At 42.6% G+C, this 24128-nt stretch overlaps 5 protein-coding genes across 13 annotated transcripts in view; 3 read left to right on the top strand and 2 right to left on the bottom strand.

The window, feature by feature from the left end:
* The first annotated feature begins 77 nt into the window (after window positions 1-77).
* Window positions 78-6188, top strand: LOC133839143 (nucleolysin TIAR). 4 transcript variants are annotated; one of them, XM_062270498.1, is made up of 5 exons: window positions 78-209; window positions 2295-3607; window positions 3674-4627; window positions 4707-4797; window positions 4935-6188. In XM_062270498.1, exons 2-5 carry the CDS (start codon window positions 3380-3382, stop codon window positions 5096-5098), a joined length of 1437 nt encoding a protein of 478 aa, XP_062126482.1. In that variant the 5' UTR covers window positions 78-209; window positions 2295-3379; the 3' UTR covers window positions 5099-6188. The 4 variants fall into 4 exon arrangements, with proteins under 4 accessions (XP_062126482.1, XP_062126479.1, XP_062126480.1 ...); XM_062270495.1 differs by having other exon boundaries at window positions 4704-4797; XM_062270496.1 differs by lacking the exon at window positions 78-209 and adding an exon at window positions 210-352 and having other exon boundaries at window positions 4704-4797.
* A 321-nt stretch (window positions 6189-6509) lies between these two features.
* Window positions 6510-11812, bottom strand: LOC133839138 (spastin). Of its 3 annotated transcripts, XM_062270488.1 has the most exons (7): window positions 11317-11487; window positions 10540-11264; window positions 9881-10051; window positions 9450-9686; window positions 8962-9140; window positions 8651-8906; window positions 6510-8594 (listed from the first exon to the last, which is right to left on the bottom strand). In XM_062270488.1, the coding sequence occupies exons 2-7, from the start codon at window positions 10673-10675 to the stop codon at window positions 7849-7851; spliced, it is 1725 nt and encodes a 574-aa protein (XP_062126472.1). In that variant the 5' UTR covers window positions 10676-11264; window positions 11317-11487; the 3' UTR covers window positions 6510-7848. The 3 variants fall into 3 exon arrangements, with proteins under 3 accessions (XP_062126472.1, XP_062126470.1, XP_062126471.1); XM_062270486.1 differs by having other exon boundaries at window positions 10540-11808; XM_062270487.1 differs by lacking the exon at window positions 9450-9686 and having other exon boundaries at window positions 10540-11812.
* A 152-nt stretch (window positions 11813-11964) lies between these two features.
* Window positions 11965-15883, top strand: LOC133839139 (mitochondrial Rho GTPase). Of its 3 annotated transcripts, none has more exons than XM_062270489.1 (4): window positions 11965-12738; window positions 13318-14519; window positions 14765-14827; window positions 15057-15883. In XM_062270489.1, the coding sequence occupies exons 1-4, from the start codon at window positions 12148-12150 to the stop codon at window positions 15184-15186; spliced, it is 1986 nt and encodes a 661-aa protein (XP_062126473.1). In that variant the 5' UTR covers window positions 11965-12147; the 3' UTR covers window positions 15187-15883. The 3 variants fall into 3 exon arrangements, with proteins under 3 accessions (XP_062126473.1, XP_062126476.1, XP_062126475.1); XM_062270491.1 differs by having other exon boundaries at window positions 11969-12738; window positions 14765-14803; XM_062270492.1 differs by lacking the exon at window positions 14765-14827 and having other exon boundaries at window positions 11966-12738.
* Window positions 15332-18904, bottom strand: LOC133839142 (N6-adenosine-methyltransferase MT-A70-like protein). Its single transcript, XM_062270494.1, is given in 6 exon segments — window positions 15332-17707; window positions 17709-17887; window positions 17889-18217; window positions 18276-18587; window positions 18650-18725; window positions 18727-18904. Coding segments are annotated over 6 exon segments (1842 nt in total). The 5' UTR covers window positions 18790-18904; the 3' UTR covers window positions 15332-16824.
* Window positions 18905-19380: 476 nt separating this feature from the next.
* The window catches only part of LOC133839137 (phosphofurin acidic cluster sorting protein 2), a 42252-nt gene continuing 37504 nt past the window's right edge, over window positions 19381-24128 (top strand). The window contains exon 1 of one of the 2 annotated variants that reach the window (XM_062270483.1): window positions 19381-20673. In XM_062270483.1, the coding sequence (XP_062126467.1) occupies window positions 20372-20673 (302 nt within the window). In that variant the 5' untranslated portion in view covers window positions 19381-20371. The remainder of the gene's footprint in view (window positions 20674-24128) is intronic. The other variant, XM_062270484.1, reaches the window with a different exon arrangement.

Here is a 24128-nt window from a genome sequence, read left to right as displayed (position 1 = left end):
ATTACTCATTGATTCTGCTCGCAAAACACTTGTATTGCTCTAAAAATAAATTACAAATTTTGTACGTTTCTAAAAAACATTAAAATTTGTGTTTTTATCAAAAACGGCCACTTGCCGCCATTGCAAGAAATCAATTGCAGCGAGTTGGCAGCACGCGCTCTCGCACACAAAGTGCTCATTTAATTAGTTCGCATTTTAGACGACGAAAGGTAAAAATTTAGCGACGCGTTTATCGAACAATTTCAACAGTATAAGATCAAGAAAGTTATTACAAATCAACAAAAACCGGTAGCGGTCGCAATTTGGCGCCGATTGATAAGTGCGAGAAAAGCGATGGTGAAATAGAAATGCGGTAAATTTACAGCCGCAGCCACGTCACAGAGCGCAATAAAAGAAAAGAAAAAATATACATAAGTGAATTTTTGGGAAACGAAATCTAAAATTCTAAGCTGATGAACAATGGACAGTGGTGTACGGTGTACGGCGAAGGTAGCAACAACGAAAGCAACAGCAGCGGCGGTAGCGGTGCTTGGTGGTGGTAGTGTTAATGATAAATTTCTAGCTTGCATTCGGTTGCGGTTGTTAAAAGCAAAAGAGAACGAGAGGAGGGGTAAAATAGCAAATCGAACAGCGCTTAGCATAAAAGATGGCAGCACAAAAGTGAACAAGATACATACATACATCGTATGAATGTTATACATACATGCATGCATATTAAATTTAAAAAAAAGAAAAAACAGTGCAGAAAGATAATACAAAATAAAAAATGTTGCATTGGTATTGGTTTCGAATGTTGAATTTACGAAAATCAAAAATAAGTGGCAACTCATGTGAGCAACGGGCAACCAACAAAATCTTAAACAAAAAATGTACATAAACGCGACGCCTTCGTCGGCCTTTTCCTTCTTTTCCCACCCGTTTCGACGCCGCTCCTTTTATTTTGACTCTGACTTTGACTGACATTTAGATGCTTCGTTCGTCGTGTGCTACGCTCTCAAACAAAATCAGGTTTATTATGCTGTGCTGCCTGCTGAGATTTAATTGAAAAAAAAAATACTGCAAAAATTTGAACATAAAAATAATTGCTTAATATCATGACATCGATTAACTATTTGCGATTCCGAAACTAATGCAACCGTGCGCGTTTTTTTCCTTTTCCTTTACTTTTTTTTGTTGGCCGGTTTCGGTTTTTGCAAATTTTCCTCTTTCTCCATCATATTCTCTTTGCCATTGTGTATTTTGTTATCGACGGTCATTCATCTCCTAGTTGATTTTCGTTCATTCTTTCTCCCTCGTTTTCTATGCGCGCGCGTGAGTGTGTGTGTGTGAGTTTGTTAATACTCTATAATTACTTCTGCCAAAATGGAAAATATAAAATAGAAAATTAAAATCGAATTGAATGTGAACAAAATTGTAATGCATATTGTAATGCATATAAATTGTTAAATTCATTTATTAGTACGAAGCGGAAAACGTTTGTCATATGTACTATATACAAAATGCGGCCCTCTCACCTCATACCACTCATGTTTTAATGAGAGAGCGAGCGAGAGAGAAAGAGAGTACTCTCGCATGCGTGTATACGTGCGTATATATGAGTTGCATGTGTGTGTGTGTGTGTCTGCAGTGCTTTTGCGTTACCCGCTGCCTTTGTTTCATATTTTACTCGCGCTCTCTCAATACACTCAGACAACATTATCCATATCATTTACACTCGCTTAAGTTTCCCCCATAGCAAATAATTCGATCATGTGCCACTAGTAAATGTTGCATTGCGGTTAAATACATGAAAATTTCCTGCGAAAACTGATTAAATATTCCTGTGTACCCACAGTGTACAACAATTGAGTGAGCAACAATCGAGTGTGCATGACTGCGAGACACCCGTTAGCCATTATTAGAGCCTACTTTTATAGTGGAAGATTCACCTTGTTCCTTAAAACATCGCATAGCTTAAATGTTTATAATACACACAGTATGTTAATTAATTTATTGGAAAAACAGGCATTACAATTCATTTTCATTATTTCTTGATATTTTTATTTATGGTAAAACTATCAAAAGAAATCATAAAAAATACTTAAAATTGATACTTAATGGGGTCGGAAAATGATTCCTTCGCTTAACACTAATATATTATACCCTTCTAGCATTTGGGTAGCTGGTATAAGCATCAAACCATAAGTTAAAAGTGCGATTACTTTTCGTTTTAGTTCGTAAAAGTAAAAAACAGAAACAAATGCATAACTAATATAAATTATTCACCTCTCTCCTTTCTCTTGTTCTTGTTGCAGTGATTCCAATCTTCAACTTCGAATCCAACCAATAATAATCTTGCGAACTTTCACTTAAACTACAACCAACCGTTTATATACCCAATATTCAAGAAATTTTTGTATCAGCAGAAATGAGCAGGAATCCAGTTGATATACAACAACAAAAGAGAGCTAGTTAAAAAGCAGCACTGATTAAAAGCAAAAACTACAATTTTTTGTACGACATCAATAACTATCGATATACAAAGGAAATCTAATATTAGAGCTCGATTTATTCTAAAACCAAACTCGTCAAAGAGTATGTACAACAACAAAAACAACAGACAACAACAACAAAAAGTAGAAGATTCAACAACAGGAGTCGATCAACAATTTAGAGAGAGCAACTCAAATTCGATATATTCCAAAACACTCCATTAGTGATTAGTTAGGATATGTGTTAATCAAATTTATCGATAACAACAAACAGAAGCCACAAAAACAACAAAGATAAGGAACAACATCAACAAACAACAACAGCGAAAGCGAAAGCAATAAACGACGAACCTCAGCGTTAAGCAAAAAGATTTACTATTACCATATATAGGTATATATGAATATAAAAATATATCTAGGTCTATATACACTGATATATACACACATATAAATTATATATAGAATATAGTAGTTGTATAGTCAAACGATTCAAAACCACAACAAAAAAGTATTCAAAATTTCAAAACGTGGAAGAAGAATTAGCACAGTTTTCTTTGTTAGCCATTAACCGATGTTTTAGTTGTACAAGTTGCAAGTGAAAGAGATATATAGAAAGATATATCTATATGTATGTATAGTATATATTTTGTATATGATTGTGAGCGTGCGTGCATTGCATTTTTATATATATCAAAATCAAATAGTTAGGAAGGTCATCCGGTAACACCTTTTGAATTGAATTTTGATGTGGACAGTAGTTGTAGCGTAGTTAATACAATTTTGCCAGTCGATAACTAGCCGAAGGAGGAGCTAAGGAAGTCGGAAAGTAGAAGCAATAGTCCAGTCCATCGGCCAGAGACATTTTCGGGGTTACACACACGGTTTGGGAGTCGAGCAACATCAACAACATGGACGAGTCACAGCCAAAAACGTTGTACGTTGGTAATCTGGATGGATCAGTGTCGGAGGATTTGTTGGTCGCCCTCTTTGGCACAATGGGTCCCGTCAAAAGTTGCAAAATCATTCGAGAGCCTGGCAACGATCCCTATGCCTTCATTGAATACTCGAATTATCAGGCTGCCAGCACTGCTCTAACGGCCATGAACAAACGTGTCTTTCTCGACAAAGAGATCAAGGTATGCATTTCTGATTACTGTTCATAATTGACGCTTTACTGATTTACTTACTTGATTCTTTTGCAGGTCAATTGGGCCACTAGTCCGGGTAATACGCCCAAGACAGACATCAGTTCGCATCATCACATATTTGTGGGCGATCTAAGTCCCGAGATTGAGACGGAAACGCTTCGCGAGGCATTCGCGCCATTTGGCGAAATCTCCAACTGTCGCATCGTGCGCGATCCCCAGACCATGAAGTCCAAGGGTTATGCTTTCGTTTCATTCGTGAAGAAGGCCGAGGCCGAGAATGCCATACAGGCAATGAATGGCCAATGGATTGGGTCGCGTTCAATACGCACGAATTGGTCGACACGCAAATTGCCGGCACCGCGAGAATCATCCAAGTCGGGTGGCCAAGGTGGCGGCATGGGAGGCACTGGCGGAGGCGGCGGTGGTGCCGGCGGCAATGGCATTAAGAGCAATCAACGACACACCTTCGAGGAGGTGTACAATCAATCGAGCCCCACAAATACCACCGTCTATTGCGGCGGCTTTCCGCCCAACGTGATCAGCGACGAGTTGATGCACAAGCATTTCATGCAGTTTGGCCCCATTCAGGATGTGCGCGTGTTCAAGGACAAGGGCTTTGCGTTCATCAAGTTTGTGACGAAAGAGGCGGCGGCACGCGCCATTGAGCATACGCACATCAGCGAGGTGCACGGCAATCATGTCAAGTGCTTCTGGGGCAAGGAGAATGGTGGCGACAATTCGGCCAACAATTTAAATGCCGCCGCCGCAGCAGCTGCGGCTGCATCGGCCAATGTGGCCGCTGTCGCAGCTGCCAATGCGGCGGCCGCAGCAGGTGCTGGAATGCCTGGCCAAATGATGACACAGCAGCAGATTGCTGCAGCCACTGGGACGGCGTTACCCAGCCAAATGATGACGCCACAACAGATAGCAGCTGCTGCAGCAGCGGCGCAGGCGCAATATCCTTATGCGGCAGCTTACCAACAAATGGGCTACTGGTATCCACCGGCGGTAAGTCGCAGCTCTCATTTTGAATCGTCTCACTCAAAGCTTATCAATCGTGGTTTGTTTCGTTGTATTCTCTTAGCAGAGCTACCCGGCCCAGATGCAGACGCAGTACATGCAACAGGGTTATTATCCTTACGCCTACACCACCAGTGCTCAACAAGCGGGAGGCGTGCGTAAGTAGTCGTCGCTCAACCGCTTAATCCTTAGGAACCGATTTCTCGCTATCAACTATTGCTTGATCACGAGAAACCGGATCCTGAGGCAAACCTTCCAATATGATACTCACTCTTTAACCTTTCATTTCTTGCAGCTGCCGGGTATCGTGTGATGCCACCAAATATGGCTTGGAGTATGCCAGGCACCACTGTTGTGCCGGGCGTGACTGCTGCGGCTAGTGCGGCTGCTGCCGCGAACGGATCGCTTGCCCCACAGATGATGTACAGCGCTGCGATGCCACAATATCAAACCCAATGAGCAGAGACGTGACGCCTGCTTCGACGTCGTCTGCAACATCCACCAGGACCAGGAGGATTAGGCAGCCGCTACAGTCAACATCGATCGTATCCGTATCCGCATCCACATACACATCCACAAACGCATTCACATCCGTATACAACAGCAACAACACACATACAATATCAACATAAATTCGTGCCAGGATCTGCTGCTGTGTTCGTCACCACCATCGACGATAACAACAACAATAACCACAACAACAACGATAGCAATAGCACAACAGACGTGACATTGGTCGGTATCAACTAACACCAAAATCTGGTAACACTGGAGTTTCGAAATTAATCGGTTATGCTGCAGTACGTCGTAATCGTTATCGGTTATGTTCGGCGAATGTACGTTGCACTGCATTACGTTACAGCACCGTGGCAACTCTTCAGATGTTGTTGATGTATGCGTGTGACTACGTGCGTGTTTGTGTTTGTGTGAATACGTGTGTGTATGTGTACGTGTACGTATACGTGCCTTTATGCGTACGTACGTGCAGTTGATCGAAGCAAGGCGTTTAACCAAAAGTTGAGTATATCGCGCGCGCAGCAGCGTCAGCGGTAAACGCGCTCTGGGCGATTTGATGATTGATGGGCGACGGACGGGCGGGTAGCTGTAACAATCTAAGTACATGTTAAAATAATTTAATGATTTATAATTTAAGGCAGATTATAGGCGTTTACATGAAACGGAAACAAAACAAACAAAAAAAAATTAAGTAATAATAAAATAAAATACAACAAAACAACAACAAAAAGAACAATTGAAAACAATCGAAAACGTGACAAAGCAAAATATACATACATGTTGTTACGTTAAATACGTAATGCCAACAACGGAAAGAGTGCGTAGGATGTTTAAGACGAAGAAGTGCGAAAGAGCAACAGCAACAACAACAGCAAAACAGGCCGAAAAGAAAACATAAACAAATTTAGTTAGTAAGCGATTGTAAATGCGAACATATGTATATTCATATTTGCGATGTGTGAAATATGTATGTAAAATGTAAAATAAAGAAACAAAAAAAAAATATATAAAACAACTGAAAAAATCAACACAATACATGTTTAATTAATCGATCAATCAAATCACGTTGATTGTCTACAAATCTATTGAAATAAATTAAGGTAGCTTTTAGAATAAGCTGAAACTGCCAAAGATTTACAAAATGTTTGTGTAATTTATGCAAAAATGCATGGCTTTTGTTTGTTTACCTTTCAATTTTACAGGGTAGCCGATCATTTCGATTACTAATTAGTGTCACTGGGAAAAGGTATTGGAACTCCGATTTCGATACACGATAAGATGCTGGAATGTATCAAATTCGTTATCGAACTCATCGCCGATTGGATGCACTTTCAATTAATGGAAACTCGCTTAGTTTTTATCAGTTGAAATCCTTTTTATTTAGCGCTTTAGCTTATGTGTTAATTGGGTTTGTCGCTGTGTCGCTTTAACCAGGCTTTAAACTATAGTTTTTTTTGTGGGCGGCGCTTCATAAAGCTGTTAATTAGCGTCGTTAGCAGTGTGTGTAATGTATTTCTAGGTACAATAATTTGGTAACAGTTCTATAAATGATAGCTGCGTGTGTATGGTGTATGGATCTCTAGTAAAAGTTATAACCAGAGCAGCTGCTTGCTATTGTACAAATCCTTGAGGAACTAATATCTAGCTTGCTAAAACTTAAAACCGTAATCAGTAAATTGTAAACTGTAATTGTGGAATTTGTGATGCGCGTTTACCTTAGGACTATGCTTAGGTCTACGATTACGATGTAATTATATAGTTGGGGGGGATGGATATATAGTAAGGTGTACACTAAAACAAATAATGTGGAATAGTGTAGTGTATGGCGTGTAAACTGTACAACAGAAACATGGATAATCGATGGTATGGAAGTACTTATGTTTAAACTAATCTATTACAAAACAATAAACTAACGTTAAACTACTTGGAATGTTTAAATACGTAGGTAGATTGATATTTAGATAAGAATTGTTGGCTCGAATGAATTGAGAAATACATTTACTTAACAATTGAAAACAGCTCTTTGACAATTTATAATATTTAAATGAGTATAATCTGAAGTTTACAACATATATGTATGTATGTATCTATATATTCATTAGACATTGTGGCTTATGATTAGGGGTATAAGAACCGGCACCTTTTTCGAACATAGCATATTTTAAAATTGAGAGAAACTTAGAACTTAGAATGGAACTTCGCCTTAAACATAAATACATTGAACTTGAAATGGGAACAACAAATGAGTTTTCAATTCCATAATCACATTAACGAAAATTTGTGTGTGAAACAATTATCAATTGTCTACGCGAGAAAGTAAAAACTAGATTTATGTATAATATATAATTTGAAACGTTTAAAATACGAGTCAATGATGAAAAACTGCAACAACAGCTAACAGCAAGAGTGAAGAAGGAACAAAGGAAGAGAGAAAAACGGAAAAACGGAAAAACAAGGAAAATGCCGTCAGACTCACATCATCACATCAGATACTGCTTGGCGTGGACAAGTGACAAGAGTGGGCGGCTTTTGTTGGCCTCGATTCGATTCAGCTTTACGACTCTCAGCCTCATTCTCAGCTGCTTGTGCTTGCTATTTGAGTTGAGTTGAGTGATTGTTGTGGCTGTTTTTGTTGTGGTTGTGGTGGTGGTGGTGGTGGGTGTTGCCCAAAAAGTGAAAAACAAGGACAAAAACTAAATGGTAATGTCGCCATAATCCTGCGACCACTTCTCATACGAGTTGAGACTTTGCGGCGCCACCGAGCGTCGAATGCGCTTCAAGGAGTTGTGGAAATCCTTCTCGGTGATGGGACGCATGGCGCTTATATCCAAGCACTTGACCTGCTCCACATTCAGCTCCCGTATGGGCTCCAGAGCGGCATCCTTGGCCAGCGCCGTCAGATCCGAACCCGAATAGCCATCGGTAATTTTGGCCAAACGCGCCAGGGCATCCGTATCCAGCGGACTGCCCTGCTTCTGCAGCAGACGATTGAGCAGCAGCTCGCGCGTCTGCACATCGGGCAGTGAGACATAGACACGCTTGGTGAAGCGACGCAGGGCCGCCTCGTCCAGCTCTTGCGGCCGATTCGTAGCAGCCAGCACCACAATGCGATCGCCGTCCGGATTGCCGGGCAGTCCATCGAATTCGACCAGAAATTCGGTTTTGAGGCGTCGCGATGCCTCATGCTCGCTGCTACTGCGCTCCGACAGCAGCGAGTCCACCTCATCGATGAAGATTATCGATGGCTGCATGTGGCGTGCCACCGCAAAGAGAGCACGCACAAGTTTCTCGCCATCGCCCACATATTTGCTGGTGAGCGAGGCGGCCGAGATGTTAAGGAACGTGGCGCTGCACTCGGTGGCAACAGCACGAGCCAGCAGCGTCTTGCCATTGCCTGGCGGACCGAACAACAGCAGACCCTTGGCTGGTGCACGCAAACCTAAACAAACAGAAAATTAATGTGCTGTTCCGTGTTATTAATTGTGATTTACTCACCTGTGAATAGCTCGGGGCGCACAGAGGGCAGTATGACCATCTCCTGGAGCGCTTGTTTGGCAACTTCTTGGCCCGCAATGTCCGTCCACTCGACCTTGGCGCCACCCTCGACAATCTCATCGAGTATGAGCTGCACCAGTTTCTGTTCCACGCCCTTGACACTCACAACGGGCGTGCTGGCTCCGCTGCCTCCTCCACTGGCATTATTGTTGATGGGCGTGCGTGAACGCTGCGGCGGCGTATTGCGGCCCGATGACTGTGAATACAAGAAGCTTTAGAGGAGTTGCTTAGGTAATTCAGTGGCTACTTACGAATTGACGACGCACGGCGGGCGGCGTGGCTGCCGTTTTGCCTGGCTGTCGCTGAAGCGCGGCGCCCACCGAAGTGGAGCTTGTCTTGGAACCGAGATTGCGTGGCAGCGTCTGAGATTTGTTGACCACGGCCAGATTACCAGGACGCTTGTTGCCAATGGTCAGCTTGCGGCCAGAGGCTGCGAAAGAAATGGGAGAAAATGGCAATTAGCAAATTGTTCAATTAAAAACATAAGTTCAAGAGCGACAATTTTGTGGAAATTATAAACCGAGAAATCAAAAGTTGAAATTTAAAAAGGGAAATCAAAAATGCATGCACAGATTCAAAAAGATTTCAAGAGAGTTACGATAGAGCGAAAGGCGTGAAAATGTGAGGAAAACGTCGATTGCTGTCGTTGCTCAGTTGCTGTTGTTGTTGCTGGTCTGTTGTCTGGAGTGCTGTGGCAAATAGGCGTTTGCTGTTGTTGTTGTTGTTGTTAGTTACTCACCCGCTGGCACAGCTCTCGAGGAGTTGCTGCTGCTGGTGCTCGGCTTGGGGCCATAACCGCTGCTGGTGCGCAGCTTTAGCTTAGACGGTTCGGGGTTGAGTAGTCTGTTGTTGTTGTTGTTGCTGTGGATGCCTCCAGTTACCAGCATGGGCAGCTTTTGTGGCTTCTGCTGCACCTCCTTTTGCTCCTGCTCCTTGAGCGTTAGCCGTTGCATTTGCAAATCTTCCTCACGCAACGCTGAATGTATGGCGAATGTGGGAGGAGGACGCGAATGGTGAGGGGGCAGAACCAAAAAACGTGTAAACAAAAGTGTAAAACAAAACGAAAAGTGCAAAAAAAGGAAAACAAAACAAATTCAAGGCAACACTACTTTCAAGGAGGGGATAGGGAAAGACATAACAAAAAGGGGACAAACATAGCCAACTACTTACCCAGAAAGTGCAGACGATCTCGGGCCATGGAGAGATTCGTTTGCATCTTGTCGTGCAGTCGCTGTGCACGGTCCCAGACATCGCCGCGTCCACTCCAGCAGTCGACAGCAATGCCATCCTCCAGCTCTTTGATGCCCTTTCGATACAGCTCAATGGCCAGCTCCTTGTGGCCTGCAAGAAATAGAAGATAGAGACTATGAAATACCCACTACTTATTTTTAGAGCAATAAATTTAAAATGTATAGTAAGACCATAATTCATAAATTACTTATATTATATTGTGTGTGCATCTTTGAAAATGTGGTTTTGGGATAAAATTTTAAGATTATAAGATCATAACATGATCATAGTAAGTGTGGCCAAAAGATAGTCCCTATTTTTTATAGTCTTAAACATACATAGATATACACTATAAAGATAGTCAATGCTAATCAAGCTTTATGCTGTCGCAAACTGTTACATAGTTAACCGACCCTTTGAGTAAAGGGTATACAAATCAAGTAGGTAACAAAAACAAAAGCTCGCATGTCAGTGACTTTGTATGTGTGTGTGTGTTTATCGATTGACGATAACAAAGCGCGCACTGCGTTGCGTGCAATGACTCATCGAGTGTCACTCCAACAGAACAAAACAAAACAATGCACAGCCGAAGCCCTTACCTTCGTTCTCCTCGTCAATCTTGAGCGCCTTGGAAATGTACTCGAAGGCGCGACGATGATGATGCTTCTGCTTGGCCAGCAGTGGATCCCCTGGACCAGGCGAGTAGCCACCGCCACCTCCTCGATTGGTTGCCATCTCTAGTGGTCGCTGTCGCTGTGTCTGCAGCGTTTGCAATGCTGTCAGCTGTGTGCCGTTCTCGCTGCGTTCCAAGGGACAGAGGATCGCTTGCTGTTGCTCTTTGGAGTTGTTTTGCACAACAATTTCAATGTTGCAGTCGCGTCGATGCGGACTGCGATAGATCACCTTTGTGCTGGCGCCGTACAAGTAACGAAAAATGCAAAACAGCTGATAGATCAGCGAGCGCAGTACGTTGAACAGGAATATGATGGGAAATGAAACGACGTAAAGATTCTGTTTATGCACCGAGTTGCCACCTCCACCGCGGATAGTTCGCGAAGCGTTGCCACTCGTTGGTGTTAGGTCCGCATCGTCGGTGGTATCGTCGTCTGGTGAGCTGCCTGGCGTTGTGGATGTCGCTATCGTTGTTGTTGTCGTTGAGCGTTGACGATTCGACGACGACAATTTCGCATTTGAATTGGACTTGCCGTCATCGATTAATGCTTCACTGCAGCTGCGACTGCGATTACTGCCGTTATTACCGCTTCCACCGCCTCCTCCTCCGCTGCCGCTGATCTTGACCGGCGATTTGGTGCTGCTGCTGGCGCTGGACGAAGACGATTGGTTTTTGGTGCGTACCATCGATATTGATTCCTCACCACTTTGGCCACTGTGCAAGTTTTCGCCTTTTCGCAACACAACACCCTCTCCTTCTCACTCTCTCTCTTTCAATGTCTCCACCACCCCCAACCGCACAACTCACAAACGAAGTTTTCCCGTTCCTAATGCAAAAATAAAAAAAGCTCGAGACACAAAGACACCAGCTGAAAGGCGAACGCGTAAACTAACGCGTTAGAAAAATTACGAAAAACACAAATAAACAGAAACGAAATACCGAACGCGCGCTATTTGTTAATTGTTTTGCTGCTCATTTTTTTCTATATGTAACTTATAGAGCGCCGTTTTTTTATGTGCCGTTTCAACTCACAAAACAAATTTTCTCTGCTTGGTGTCGATAGAGTTACCGGACAGTTGCGACAAAGTTTCGATATGAAAAAGCAACAAAATTCTAACACGGTACACAAAAACTCAATGCTTTGTATTAAAACCAAAAACCAAATAGCTAGCATAAACGGTTTCATTATGAAACACAGCCAATGTAATTCAACAACTGTTTAAACTTTGTCATTTTTCAAATTTTTCAAATGATATGGCAACAAGGCATGCTTTGTGCTAGGGTTACCGCATGCTTGCTAAAACTTGCAATACGACCGCAATGCAATCAGCTGACGGTATCGAGTACATTTTGTGGCATTTGCGTCAGAACCAATGTGCGGTCTCACTGTTCGTGCGCTGTCTCGCAACGCTGCGGTTTTTGCATAACAAAAACTTTAAAACAAATTAAGTTGCAAAACCAGCAAAGCAAACTTAATCAAAATTGTTCGAATCGGAAAAACGTGTAGCGAACTTTCAAAAACCAATACAAAGCAATGGGACAGTACACGGCGTCACAGCGTAAAAATGTGCGCATTTTGCTCGTCGGCGATGCGGGAGTTGGCAAAACATCTTTAATACTCTCTCTGGTAAGCGAGGAGTATCCAGAGGAGGTGCCGCCGCGTGCCGAGGAGATCACAATACCGGCAAACGTGACGCCCGAACAGGTGCCCACCAATATTGTGGACTTTTCGAGCGTGGAACAAACTGATGACGCATTGGCTGCCGAGATTAACAAAGCGCATGTTGTCTGCATCGTTTACGCTGTGGACGATGATGATTCTCTGGATCGTATTACCACACACTGGCTGCCTCTGGTGCGTAACACATGCAGCAGCAACAATAGCACCAATGGCAATGCCAACGCCTCGAGTACCAAACCAATTGTGCTTGTGGGCAATAAAATCGATTTGATCGAGTATTCAACCATCGACAGTGTGCTGGCCATCATGGAGGATTATCCAGAGATTGAGAGTTGTGTTGAATGCTCGGCCAAGACGCTGCACAACATTTCCGAAATGTTTTACTATGCACAAAAGGCGGTGCTGCATCCCACGACGCCGCTCTACATCATGGAGGAGCAAGATGTAAGTTTTGCGTGTTGGTTTATCAACATAATTTGAGACGGTGACTGCGTGAAGAGGACTTATATCATGGCTGTTGTGTACTTGCAGCCTCCTAGCTCTTACCATTTCAATTGTACGTTTATAGTCAGTCAGGACAGAGAACTTTATTTCCCATTAACTTAACATCATTTTATCAAACAATCTGCTCCTAAGCTAATATCATTGTGAAGATACAGCCACCTAGTTCTTACTTTACATGCTGGTAGTCCAGGACAAAGGTTAATCATACCATATGGAAATTTTCTATAAATAGACTTCCACTTATCTTGTACAGCATAACGAACTTTTATCCAGCGACTTCGTGTTCAGTGTTCAAGTATTCTTTACTCTGCTATTCTGTTAAGCCAGACAAAGCTTCCTAGACTGTGTATAAAGTGCAGCCTCCTCAACCTTACCATTTGGAATGTGTTGAAAGTTCCCTCTGTCAGTCAGTCAGTAAAAATTGTTGTTTATATTTATCAGATAGTGCAGTCCCTGAGTGAGCTAGCAAAATGGCATTGTTTATATTTAGCAGATTTAATTAATTTTAATCTCTTTTAGCTGACGCCCGCCTGCAAAAAGTCGCTGGTGCGCATATTCAAGATATGCGATATTGATAGCGACAATCTGCTGAATGATTACGAGCTGAACCTCTTTCAACGACGCTGCTTCAACACGCCACTGCAGCCACAAATACTGGACGAGGTCAAGTCCGTCATACAGAAGAATGTCCCCGATGGCATCTACAACGATGCAGTCACCTTGAAAGGTTTCCTCTTTCTGCACTGCCTGTTCATACAACGTGGACGCAATGAGACCACTTGGGCGGTGTTGCGACGCTTCGGGTACAACGATCAGCTGGAGATGTGCCAAGAGTATTTGCGTCCCCCGCTAAAGATTCCCCCTGGCAGCAGCACAGAACTTTCACATCGCGGCCAACAGTTTTTGATAGCGCTCTTCGAACGCTACGATCGCGATGGCGACGGCGCTTTGTCGCCGGAGGAGCACAAAATGCTGTTCAGCACTTGTCCAGCGGCACCTTGGAGCTATTCCACCGACATACGCAAATCGTGTCCCACCAACGAGGCCGGTTGGGTGACGCTACATGGCTGGCTGTGTCGCTGGACCTTAATGACACTGGTGGATGTGGTGAAGACACTCGAGTACTTGGCCTATTTGGGTTTCAATGTTCACGAGAACGACAGCCAATTGGTGGCCATTCATGTGACTCGCGAGCGGCGCATTGATCTCGCCAAGCGCCAGAGCAGTCGCTCTGTCTACAAGTGCCATGTGATCGGACCCAAGGGCTCTGGCAAGACGGGTCTGTGTCGTGGTTTCCTCATCGATGACATGAGCAAGCTGCTGGGCAAGGAGTTTAAAACGAATGTGGTGCATTGCATCAACTCGGTGCAGGTCTATGGGCAGGAAAAGCATCTCATTTTGCGGGACATCGATGTGCGACATGCACTTGATCCGCTGCAGCCTCAAGAGGTCAACTGTGATGTGGCTTGCCTCGTTTATGACGCCTCCAATCCGCGTTCCTTTGAGTACGTCGCTCGCATCTACATCAAATACTTTGCGGAGAGCAAGATCCCAGTGATGATTGTGGGCACCAAGTGCGATCTGGACGAGCGGCGACAAGACTACCTAATGCAGCCGTCTGAGTTCTGTGAAAAGTACAAGCTGTTGCCACCGCATCTGTTCAGCCTGAAAAGCAACAAGAAGGAGCTCTACACCAAGCTGGCCACCATGGCAGCCTTTCCGTGAGTATTCCACATTCATTTCAATACTGATCTTTGGGCAACTAACTGTCATTTGGGTTTAAGCATTGGTGGGCATTTGGGATTCATAATGGATTAATGGCTTTTTTATAATTATTTTCTCTTATTTCCCTCTCACACCACTCTCCTTGCCCCTCTCTCTGCGTCTGTTGTTGTTGGGTGTTCTTGTTGTGTGTTGTGTTGTTGTAATGCGGATATTTGCTGCACCTGGAATCGACTACAAAAAGGCGTTTCCAAGCCGCCTGGATATTGTTCTACAAGCACAGGTTGGTACAGCTGTGGGAATCGGCGTAAGTTTTAACATTTTTGCCAATTTGACACTAATTAAATATTTCACTCTCTTATATTTGTGCGTCGTCTAACATGCAACACGAGTCATCACGTCTCACACTTCACTCTGCTTCACATTAATGTATTTTTGTGGTGTGGCACAAACTCCTAGAACTAATCTTAATCCTAAACCTTATGATATTCCATCATTGAACTCTTTACTAATATTGTTATTTCTACTCTGCTCAGATATTTGCGACAATTTGGACTCATGACGGATGACCACACGGTCTGGTTGAAGGCGGGACTGGGCGTGGCAGCTGCCACAGTGCTGGGCTTCATTGTGCTCAAGGCCATAACAGGGACGCATTTACGTTAAGAGGAGGAATCAAGTGGAAAAGTGAATCCCAGACCAGTAGCAGAATCCCTCAATAATCTTGTAACTTTTTCGAGTTTCGTTTCGTTTCGCTTGAATCGAAATTTATTGTTAACAAAGTGCGGAAAGGTGTTTTGCAATTGTCATGTATATATAAAAAAATGAAAGCTTAATTAATCTGAACTTAGTGATTGGACACAGGGACAGCAGACATGAACAGAATAACTTACAGTTAGCCCAAGCACAGCATATATTATTGCATTTCTATTTATAAATAGCTTGCAAACACAAACGGTATATATTGATCGATATATATATATATATATATATATATAGCAGCACTATATAATATACACTTAACTCTGTATAACGCTCTTCTGATAAGTCTTATTAGTTTTACATCGTATTTATGCCCAAAACAAACACACATTATCGCAATCGACTGTTGTTGTGATTAGCGAGCTATCTATATAGTCTTATATATATACAATTATATTCTATTATATACGATGTACAGTCACACAACTATACTATACTATATATACCTATATATATATATAATCGTACATTGTAGTTGCAACTCGCGTTGCATATTTATTATATTTTTTGTGGGAGAGTAGTAAACGTTTCTTGTAAATACGCGCAAATCCCAAATGAGCAATAAATCTATTTAAATACAAATATATATATTTAACTACAATGTTGTATGACTTTTCAACTTAATTTTAAAGTATTGTAAGCTACTTGCACTTGTCTTTACCTGCTACTGCATTGTTTTTATACCCGGTAGAAGGGAATTATAACTTTGTGACTGCAGGAAATGTAACTAGCAAAAATGAATATTTTTTGACGCACTGCTATTTCAATGTTCACAGCTGTAACAGGCATACGGGGGCATCTCTTACCCTATACAGCATCTATATATATCCATGTCCGTATGAATCTGGAATATTTCAGTACTTTATAGTATATTTTAAATGTAGGACTCAGTCAATATACTAAATACAGTCGTTGGTAGTTTTGCGGTATATTTTATTTTTCGGGTCTTGGCTGCTTTGACTGACAAACTGGTATATTTCAGTACTTTATGGTATAATTTGAATGCAACACAATATAAATATACCGAGCATAGCTTTAAGTATTTTTTTGATATAGATATTTGTTACATTTTAAGAATATTACCGCACTAAAGGTATCTCACAGTCGAGCACACTCGATTATAGCTTTCTTGTTTAAATAAGTTCCATGTTTATTAAGCTATTTCATTTTGTGGCATTTTGTGAATATGTTTACAGTTTAAATTTGCTTAACTGCCTCAATACTTAACTGCATATTAAAGATTAAGAATAACAGCCCAATTTTATAGAGACGGTTAAACAGATATTTAGGTTTTGATTAGTATCATGACCTAAGGAACCAAATTTCCTGGCTATAGCATTTATAGTCTTTGAGTTTTAGGTGTGTAATTAAGCATATTTATAGTAGTTAATGGAGTTCAAAATGTCTCTCGTCAATTAGTTATAATACCCTTCTAGCCTATTTAATTACAATAATGTTTCGACTTTCGACTTAGTTGCTAACTTTCTTAAACTAATCCTGCACTCAATCTATGGCCAGAAGTTGACCTTCATCCTGTTTGTGTCAGTTCTTAATTGCATTCACCGCTGCCGCTGTCGGCGACATGCAATTGCCATCGGGATAACGTTTCTGGAACTGTGTGATGAGCTCGGGATCCACCAGCCGAATGCCATCCAGCTGATTGCCCAACGTTATCCAGTTGGGTTGAATGTTGTGTGGTCGTCCGAATAGCTCAATCTTCCGCGTGCCCGGACTCAAGCGTTCAATGATGCCGTAGATCTCGTCTGGTTTGTGGGACGTGGCACGTACTTCGGCCACAATGACATCACAGTCGAGGCCGCGATTCAAGTTGTTGGGATTGCCCTTCATGCCCACCAAACAATGCTCCTTGCCGTGATTCAGCCAATGTCCTGTGCGTCCAGTGCGTATGATGCGCTGCAGCTGATTCGTCTTCACCCAGATGAGTTCATCCACACGCTCGTAGCCCCAGAGCTTGAGGCAATCCCTGCCCAGCTCCATGGCACGTCCCGTCACCCAGAGGAAGATTAATCCCTCCTCCTGCAGCGCTGGAATGCCTAGCGCTCGCATCTCATCATCCGACATGGTGCCATAGGGCAGTTCCATGTGTATATCCCATGGCGGATCAGCCATGACCACGGCAAATTTGCCCAGCACCGTCATGTCGAGGAAGCGCAGATCACATTGAATCCACTGAGGTGGATACAACGTGCAGCTGGCATCGATGCTGCGCTTGAGGCTGAGCTTCGTCTTCACATCCGTCGGCTTGTTGGTGTTGATGTGCGGCAAAGTGTCCACCTCGTAGTGCACATACTTGCAGGTGGCCATGTGGAAGCAGGTGTTGAGGAAACTGCAATCTCCCAGCGATTCATCTGTGTGCGATTGTATAATCTTCTTAAAGTGCAGCTTGGTGCACTTGTCCGAGTCGCCCCGAGGACTCGCTGTCATCCGTGGACTCCTGTGACTCGGCCTCGCAAGTGTTAAGTGTCTCCGTAAGGATCTCACCATCCTCTGTATCCTCGGCGCTCGTCTTTAACTTGTTGCTGTTTGCACTGCTGTTGCTTGCCTCCTTGAGTTGTTTCTCCTCGCGACGTTCAAGCTTCTTTTTTGGCCGCCATCTCGTTGGCTACCTGCTGTGCCTTAAGGCATTCCACCTTGGTGCCGTGCGAGCAAAACTCCATCACCTGAGCTCCGCCATGCGACTTGAATTTCTCGGCCACCGAACGTTCTTTAGCTGTGGGTTTGGTGAGCAACTCCAAGATCTCCTCGCCCACCTGCTTGCTTTGTTTCTCGCGAGTCGAGGGCAGCGACAGCAGCATCATAATGTCATCAGAGGCATCCAGACTGGTTGACTCCTTGCGGCCGCTGCTGCCTTCTAGCTTCAGCAACTTGCGTTGTCCGCGTTCATCGTCAGACTCTCCATCCAACTCGCCAGCCACTATGTGAAACATAAGAACAAGTTTGTTAAGGATTCTTTGAGAGATTCCGTTACTCACGCTTGCGCTTTGCCTCCGCCTCCTCCTTCTGCTGACAACTGTCGTTGACATCGTCGTAGATTTCGCGCAGCTCCTTGGTTTGTACTGAGATCACCTCGTAGCCCGCTTCGGTGCCAATGGTCACATTCCTAATGCCAATGGCACCTTGATTCGCCAACTTGCCTAGTATAAAGTTCACCATTTCCATGGTCGGTGGCTGCTCCAAAATTCCGCCCACTTTGTGAACAATTTGCGTGGACACAATGGGCAAAACCAATGTGCTGGCACTTAGGGACTGCAGCACAGCCTTCTGCACCTCCACATCTGCCTCAACTGTAAATAAATTAATATTTTCACTTGTTGCCGGCTCCTTGCATTTTGTTGTTGCCGCTTACCAAGCTCCTTTTTGGGATTCGTTTGGTCTTCTTGTTTGTCGGAAAGTATTTCGAATCGCTCCTTCTTGCGCTTCTCCCAGTTTTTCACGCAATGTATTGCGCTTGGTTTTCAGCGATTTTATGTCCCACGCATCAGCCATTGTTTGTCAATTTTCTTTGCGTACTTTTTGTGATAAATACAAACTAGATAAAAAAGCCGTGTTGTTTACATCAAAGTATTGCAATGGGGCCCTCGACACGATCTAACTGCCCTTGTTGCATCTACATACAGCCATTACTGCAGCCCTGTTGCCCTGCGCCTATCGATAGGCCAATAAGTGTAAACGGTGAATCTCAATTGTGCCAGCTTCTAATAAACTAAAGTAAAGGCTGCTTAAGTTACGGCGGCTGTTTTTACGTTGATTGATAGACTAAAAACTGTCAATTTCTAAAAAATAATCCAATTCGTCATTCGTAGTTCAAAAACTTGCGCTTGATATTTTTTTAGTACATTTTATATTTCAAGCTTCGGTCACGCTGTGCGCTAGTCTACCGCTGCACGTCGCTGGTGGAAGCTGTGCGTCGCGTCGTTGCTTCTATACACAAATTTTGCTCAACCGAAACGTGCTAAAACTATTAAATAATTGATGAGAAATTGCGCGAGTTAAAACATTATGCAGTGGGTGCTCCAGTGAAATGTAAATTTCAATTGTTCAAAATTTATTTGTGCCGTAGTAGTTGCTTTCGCTCTCGCTCTCGGTTTCGCCCCTTGCTCTTCTCCGTACATACATTTTGTATGTGTACAATGTACATACACACATACACTTTGTGGGCCTTTTGTTTCGTTTTTGTTTATGCGCGCGTAGGAGAGCATAAAATGCGCGAATAAACACACACGTACAGGGAATTTGCAAAAAGCGCCAACGTTGTGTGCGTGTGTATGTGTGTGTGAATGTATGTGAGTGGGGAGTGCGCATACATTGTTATTGTTGCCTGTCGTTTTTGCGCTCTTCTTGACGCGCCCCAGCAACGGATTTGCGCTCTCGCTCTCTCAGACTGTCTTGCGCTCTCCAAAAGTCTTTTAGCATGCGAATGGTGTTACGGACTTAACTATGAGAAATTTTGTAACGCGACATTTGCACGGCTACTTTGGAGCATGACGGTCGTTTCGCTTATTCAGTGGCATAGAAGATAACGCGAACGCGTGCAGCAGCAGCTTGCAGCTCACCCCGAACAGAATCAGTAGAATTTCTGTAACAGATTCAAATTGGGTGCTTGCGAAAAAAAGTAACAAAAAAAAAAACAGAAAAATACGTCGTGTTATTGATTCTGTGTGCGTCGTGTGTGCATCTGTGTGTGTTTATGTTTGGTGTGTATGTGTGAATTTTGCAGTTGCAGCAAACGCCAAGCGTTAGCTTCTTCTTTCTCCTCTCGTTTCGTTACGTTCGGTTCCCGGTCTCCTCCCCCATCGCCCCACCCCCTCGTTAGCTCGGTTTCGGTTTTTGGGTGCGTCGTGATTCTTCTGTATATGAAACATTTTTTGCCAATCGCTGCAACTTTCAAAAGCATACAGAATAAAATTGAAAGCTTGACAAGCCCAAAAAAAATAAAATAATAATTCACACAACAATTCTCAACTTCAGCTAACTTCACAATGTGCAACATAAACTGACAAATAAGAAAAACAAAACACACATAAAAACCCAATCCAACATAATAAACAACAACAAGAACAAATCAATCATGAAGATGGTGGACAAATCGTCCAAATTGATGGATAAATTTGTCACCAGCAGCGGAGGCGGTGGCGGTGCCGAAAGAGGCGGCAGCGGCATCTCAGCTGCGGCCGCAGCAAATGCAGCAGCTGCTGCAGCGGCGGCGGCGTCGGCAGCGGCAGCGAACTCAGCTGGCGGACTTGGCGGCGGTGGCGCTGGCAGCGCAGCCGGCGGAGCAGTGACTGCGAGTAACGGCGGACAAAAGCCGGTGCCTATGAAACTGTTTGCCGCTTGGGAAGTCGATCGAACGCCGCCCAATTGCATACCCAGGTGAGTGAAGAGTGCGGATAGCATTTTACATAATTTCTAATTGACATGCTGTCTATGCACTTAGTGTCGTTGGGGGGAGAAAGGGACAGGCAGCTGTGCGCAGCTTTGCAAATTGGAACGTTTAAACGTTTTTAGTTTAAGTTGTTTCCGTTTCGTTTTGTTTCGATTTGTTTTGGTTTATTGTATTTTGTTTTTTATAGTATAGTTACACAACAAAGTGCAATTGTAACTCGCAGTTGATTATTGTTATTCACGTTACGGCATTGAATTACCTCCCCCCCCCCCATTGCGCACTTGACATTCATGTTTTCTTTGCTCTCATTTTTGATGGTAATAATAATAAACTATTGTTATTGTCCCAGTGACCCGAAAGTGTTTGTTTAACAACAAATGGCGCGTGAGTCACCTGTATAAGATACGCTGCGAGATACAAGATACATTTCGCTCTTGCCGCATGTTTGAACAGAGATAAGCGGATAAGTTTTATTCGCCCATTAAAATATCAATACGCAATTAAGCTCGAGATTCGACAAATATGATAAGAGAGAGGCTATTAATAGCTGCATATATCTTTCTTCTGATTTGACTCGGCAAAAATCTTGTCTGCAGATAATTTTTGGTTGTAACCTTTTCCCTTTTTTTGCTTGCTTATGTTGTTTACTTTGGCTACAGCCAAAAAAGGTCATGCACCGCTGAGGAAAATGGAAAATCGGGGGGAAAACGGGGAAAAATGGAGGCATCTTCAGCAGTCTGCTTTATCTTTTGTTTGTTTATAATTATGCGCTTCCCTGCACCGACGTCGACGTTGACTTGTTTTATAATTAGAAACTGAATCAATTTCAACAAAAACACAAAAACAAAAAACGAGTTTTCATCTCGTTGTCTGTAACAAGTGACATTTAGTCGCCTTTTTTTTGGCCATAAAGGTTAATCTGCATCTTAGGGCAACCTTTTTATTTATTTGCTGCTCTCTCACTCTCTTCTTCTTCTCTCTCTTTCTTTGCAATAAGCAAATTGTATTTTTATGTGCCTTAAATTGTATCTTGCGTGGCACGTACAACACAAAACTGTTTGCCTTTTGGTTGACCAAAGATACGTGTGGCGAAAACCCGTTTGACCCATCAAATGCAATCAAATGCGAATTGAAATCAAATCGCTGCTTCGCACTGATTGCCAAAATGTGATGTTTGGAGAGTGAAAAGTGGCGATTGAAAACAAATGATGTTGATAATTAGAACACTTTAGTAGAATAATGTTCAAGGAAAGTGTTAAGAAAGAAATAAAATATGATTACGATTTATAGAGGAATGAAAACTAAAAAAATGGCTAAGAAGAATATATATCCAAATGTGTCCTTTAGTATATTTTAGTATGGGGTATAAAAATGCATACCAAATGCGGCCTTCAGTATATATTTAATTATTTTCCGGTTTATTATTCGGTATATTTTAAGAATAATACCGCACTGTTTTTTATTTATTCAAAATGGATAGCTACCAATAGAATAGAAGGTAGACCTTTGGTATATTTTAGTATTTTGTGGTATATTTTCAATTATTTAGTGTATTCAAAATGGGTAGCGAGTATTTCACAGTCGAGTACACTCTAGTGTAGCTTTCTTACTTGTTAAACTTTATGTTATTGAAGTTGTAGACACATTTATTAAACACTCATACTTCAATCCCTAATGGACCATCATAAATCGACTTCTTATGAACAGGATTACAGTGTTTAAACTGCATTCTATTTGCGTCTTAAGTAAATAGTCTTCAGTTTACATCGTTTTGCCATCAAAAAATGGCCTTTTAGTGCTGTAAGCAGTTCAAAGATAAACTGTGCAAACAAGAAGTATCCCCAGGCATATCTATAAGGAAGTCTTAAGTATTTGCTTACCTGTGTTGTCAGCTTGTCTTGGCAACCAGTTCTCCTCTAATCCAGTTTCCCATGGTTTCTTGTTGTGTCCTTAGCCTTTCATGCGGCCAACAAATATTTATGCGCAATATATAAATTTACAAATCAACAACAAGAAAAGAAAACACGATGCTATAGATACACATGTATCTTGCTGTCGCTGATCATTTTGCCAAAATCTTGCTGTTTTATAAATAAACCGCTTGGCGACAGCATTTTATGATCACAACGCTTTTCTTTCTCTCTTTCTCTCAATTTGTAAACAGGGGCAATGTTTTTACTATAAATTAATTGAAAGCCAACAGCAGCAGCGTGAGCAGAAGACGCAGAATTAGCAGTGACATACTTACACCTCGATTGCAGATACATTTGTATCTTGTATCTATAGCGGCGAATCTCGCGACAGCTGTTTGGCAGCTGCAGATACATCCACGTGCCCGCCTTTTGTGGATTAGCATGCTTCAGCTTTGCCATCAACTTTGCTTGGCATCGCAATTGAAGCTGACATGCCTAATACTTTTGTATCTATTCATATGAATGTCATTTAGTATTGCTTTGCTGCTCCTTAAAGGGTATTTACCTGTCGGCTTCTTTCGGTGCTTTTCAATTATTTTTCTAAAATTTTGTTAGCCACCAAATTGTAGCCTTGAACTTTTTGTTTGTGCCTGACAAAACAACAACAAAGCATCCACATGTGAGTGTGAGTGTGAGTGTATTCATGAGTGTATTTAGTCTTGTGTGTGTGTATGACAAATTGAATTGTGTGTGTAGAAAGTTTGTGTCAGACATTGACAAAGGGGGAAAACTTATTATAGGGTATGCTAAACGAGACTATTTCGCTGTCAACTTGTGTCTGCATTGCAGTAGTTGAATGTCAGGCAATAGAAATATTGCAATTTAGTTTGATATTGATTTTATTCGACTTTACACTTGCTGATGATTCAGTTTTTCAGTTGTTTGTTTGCCTGTGATTTGTTTGCCCTTTGCTGATTGCAAAGTTCTCTCTCTCTCTCTTTCGATTGCTTGCTGCATTTTGTTGACCCAAATTCCAATAGTAACAACTTGAGCCCAGCTTGACTCAGAAACGGGAAGCGAGAAGGAATTGGTAGCTGGAGCAAGACCTTTGCTAAGCGCATTAGTCGCATTCTGTGGCCACGCTAATGCATTTTCACTGGCCAGCTGGAAAATCTCTGCGGTCATTAGGGCCAAGTCTGCCAAGTCTGTGCAACAGCAGCAAAAGGGGCAAAAGAGTCAATTAAAAATCAAATGCACACCAGCTGGGCCAATGTTTAAAGAGAGTGTCAGAAGAGAAAAGAGCTGGACAGATAATAAACAGCAGGAACAGCAACAGGAGCTGCAAGTGAAGCTACAAATCGCTTCACAAGTTTGTGAATCATGCCAAAAGGGAAAGAGAGCTGCTGCATTTGGCCTTTGTGTTTGCCAAGCACTTCGACAAAGGAGACAACGGACAATGGCCAATTGCGAACTGCGACTGAGAACTGCAAGTGCAACGTCAACGTCAACGGCGACGCTAAGTTTGTTGA

The sequence above is a fragment of the Drosophila sulfurigaster genome, chromosome 2R (assembly GCF_023558435.1).
Source record: "Drosophila sulfurigaster albostrigata strain 15112-1811.04 chromosome 2R, ASM2355843v2, whole genome shotgun sequence".
In the NCBI taxonomy this organism is placed as follows: domain Eukaryota; kingdom Metazoa; phylum Arthropoda; class Insecta; order Diptera; family Drosophilidae; genus Drosophila; species Drosophila sulfurigaster.
The sequence above is the reverse complement of the archived record's forward strand: the minus strand, read 5'-3'. Positions and strand labels throughout refer to the sequence as shown.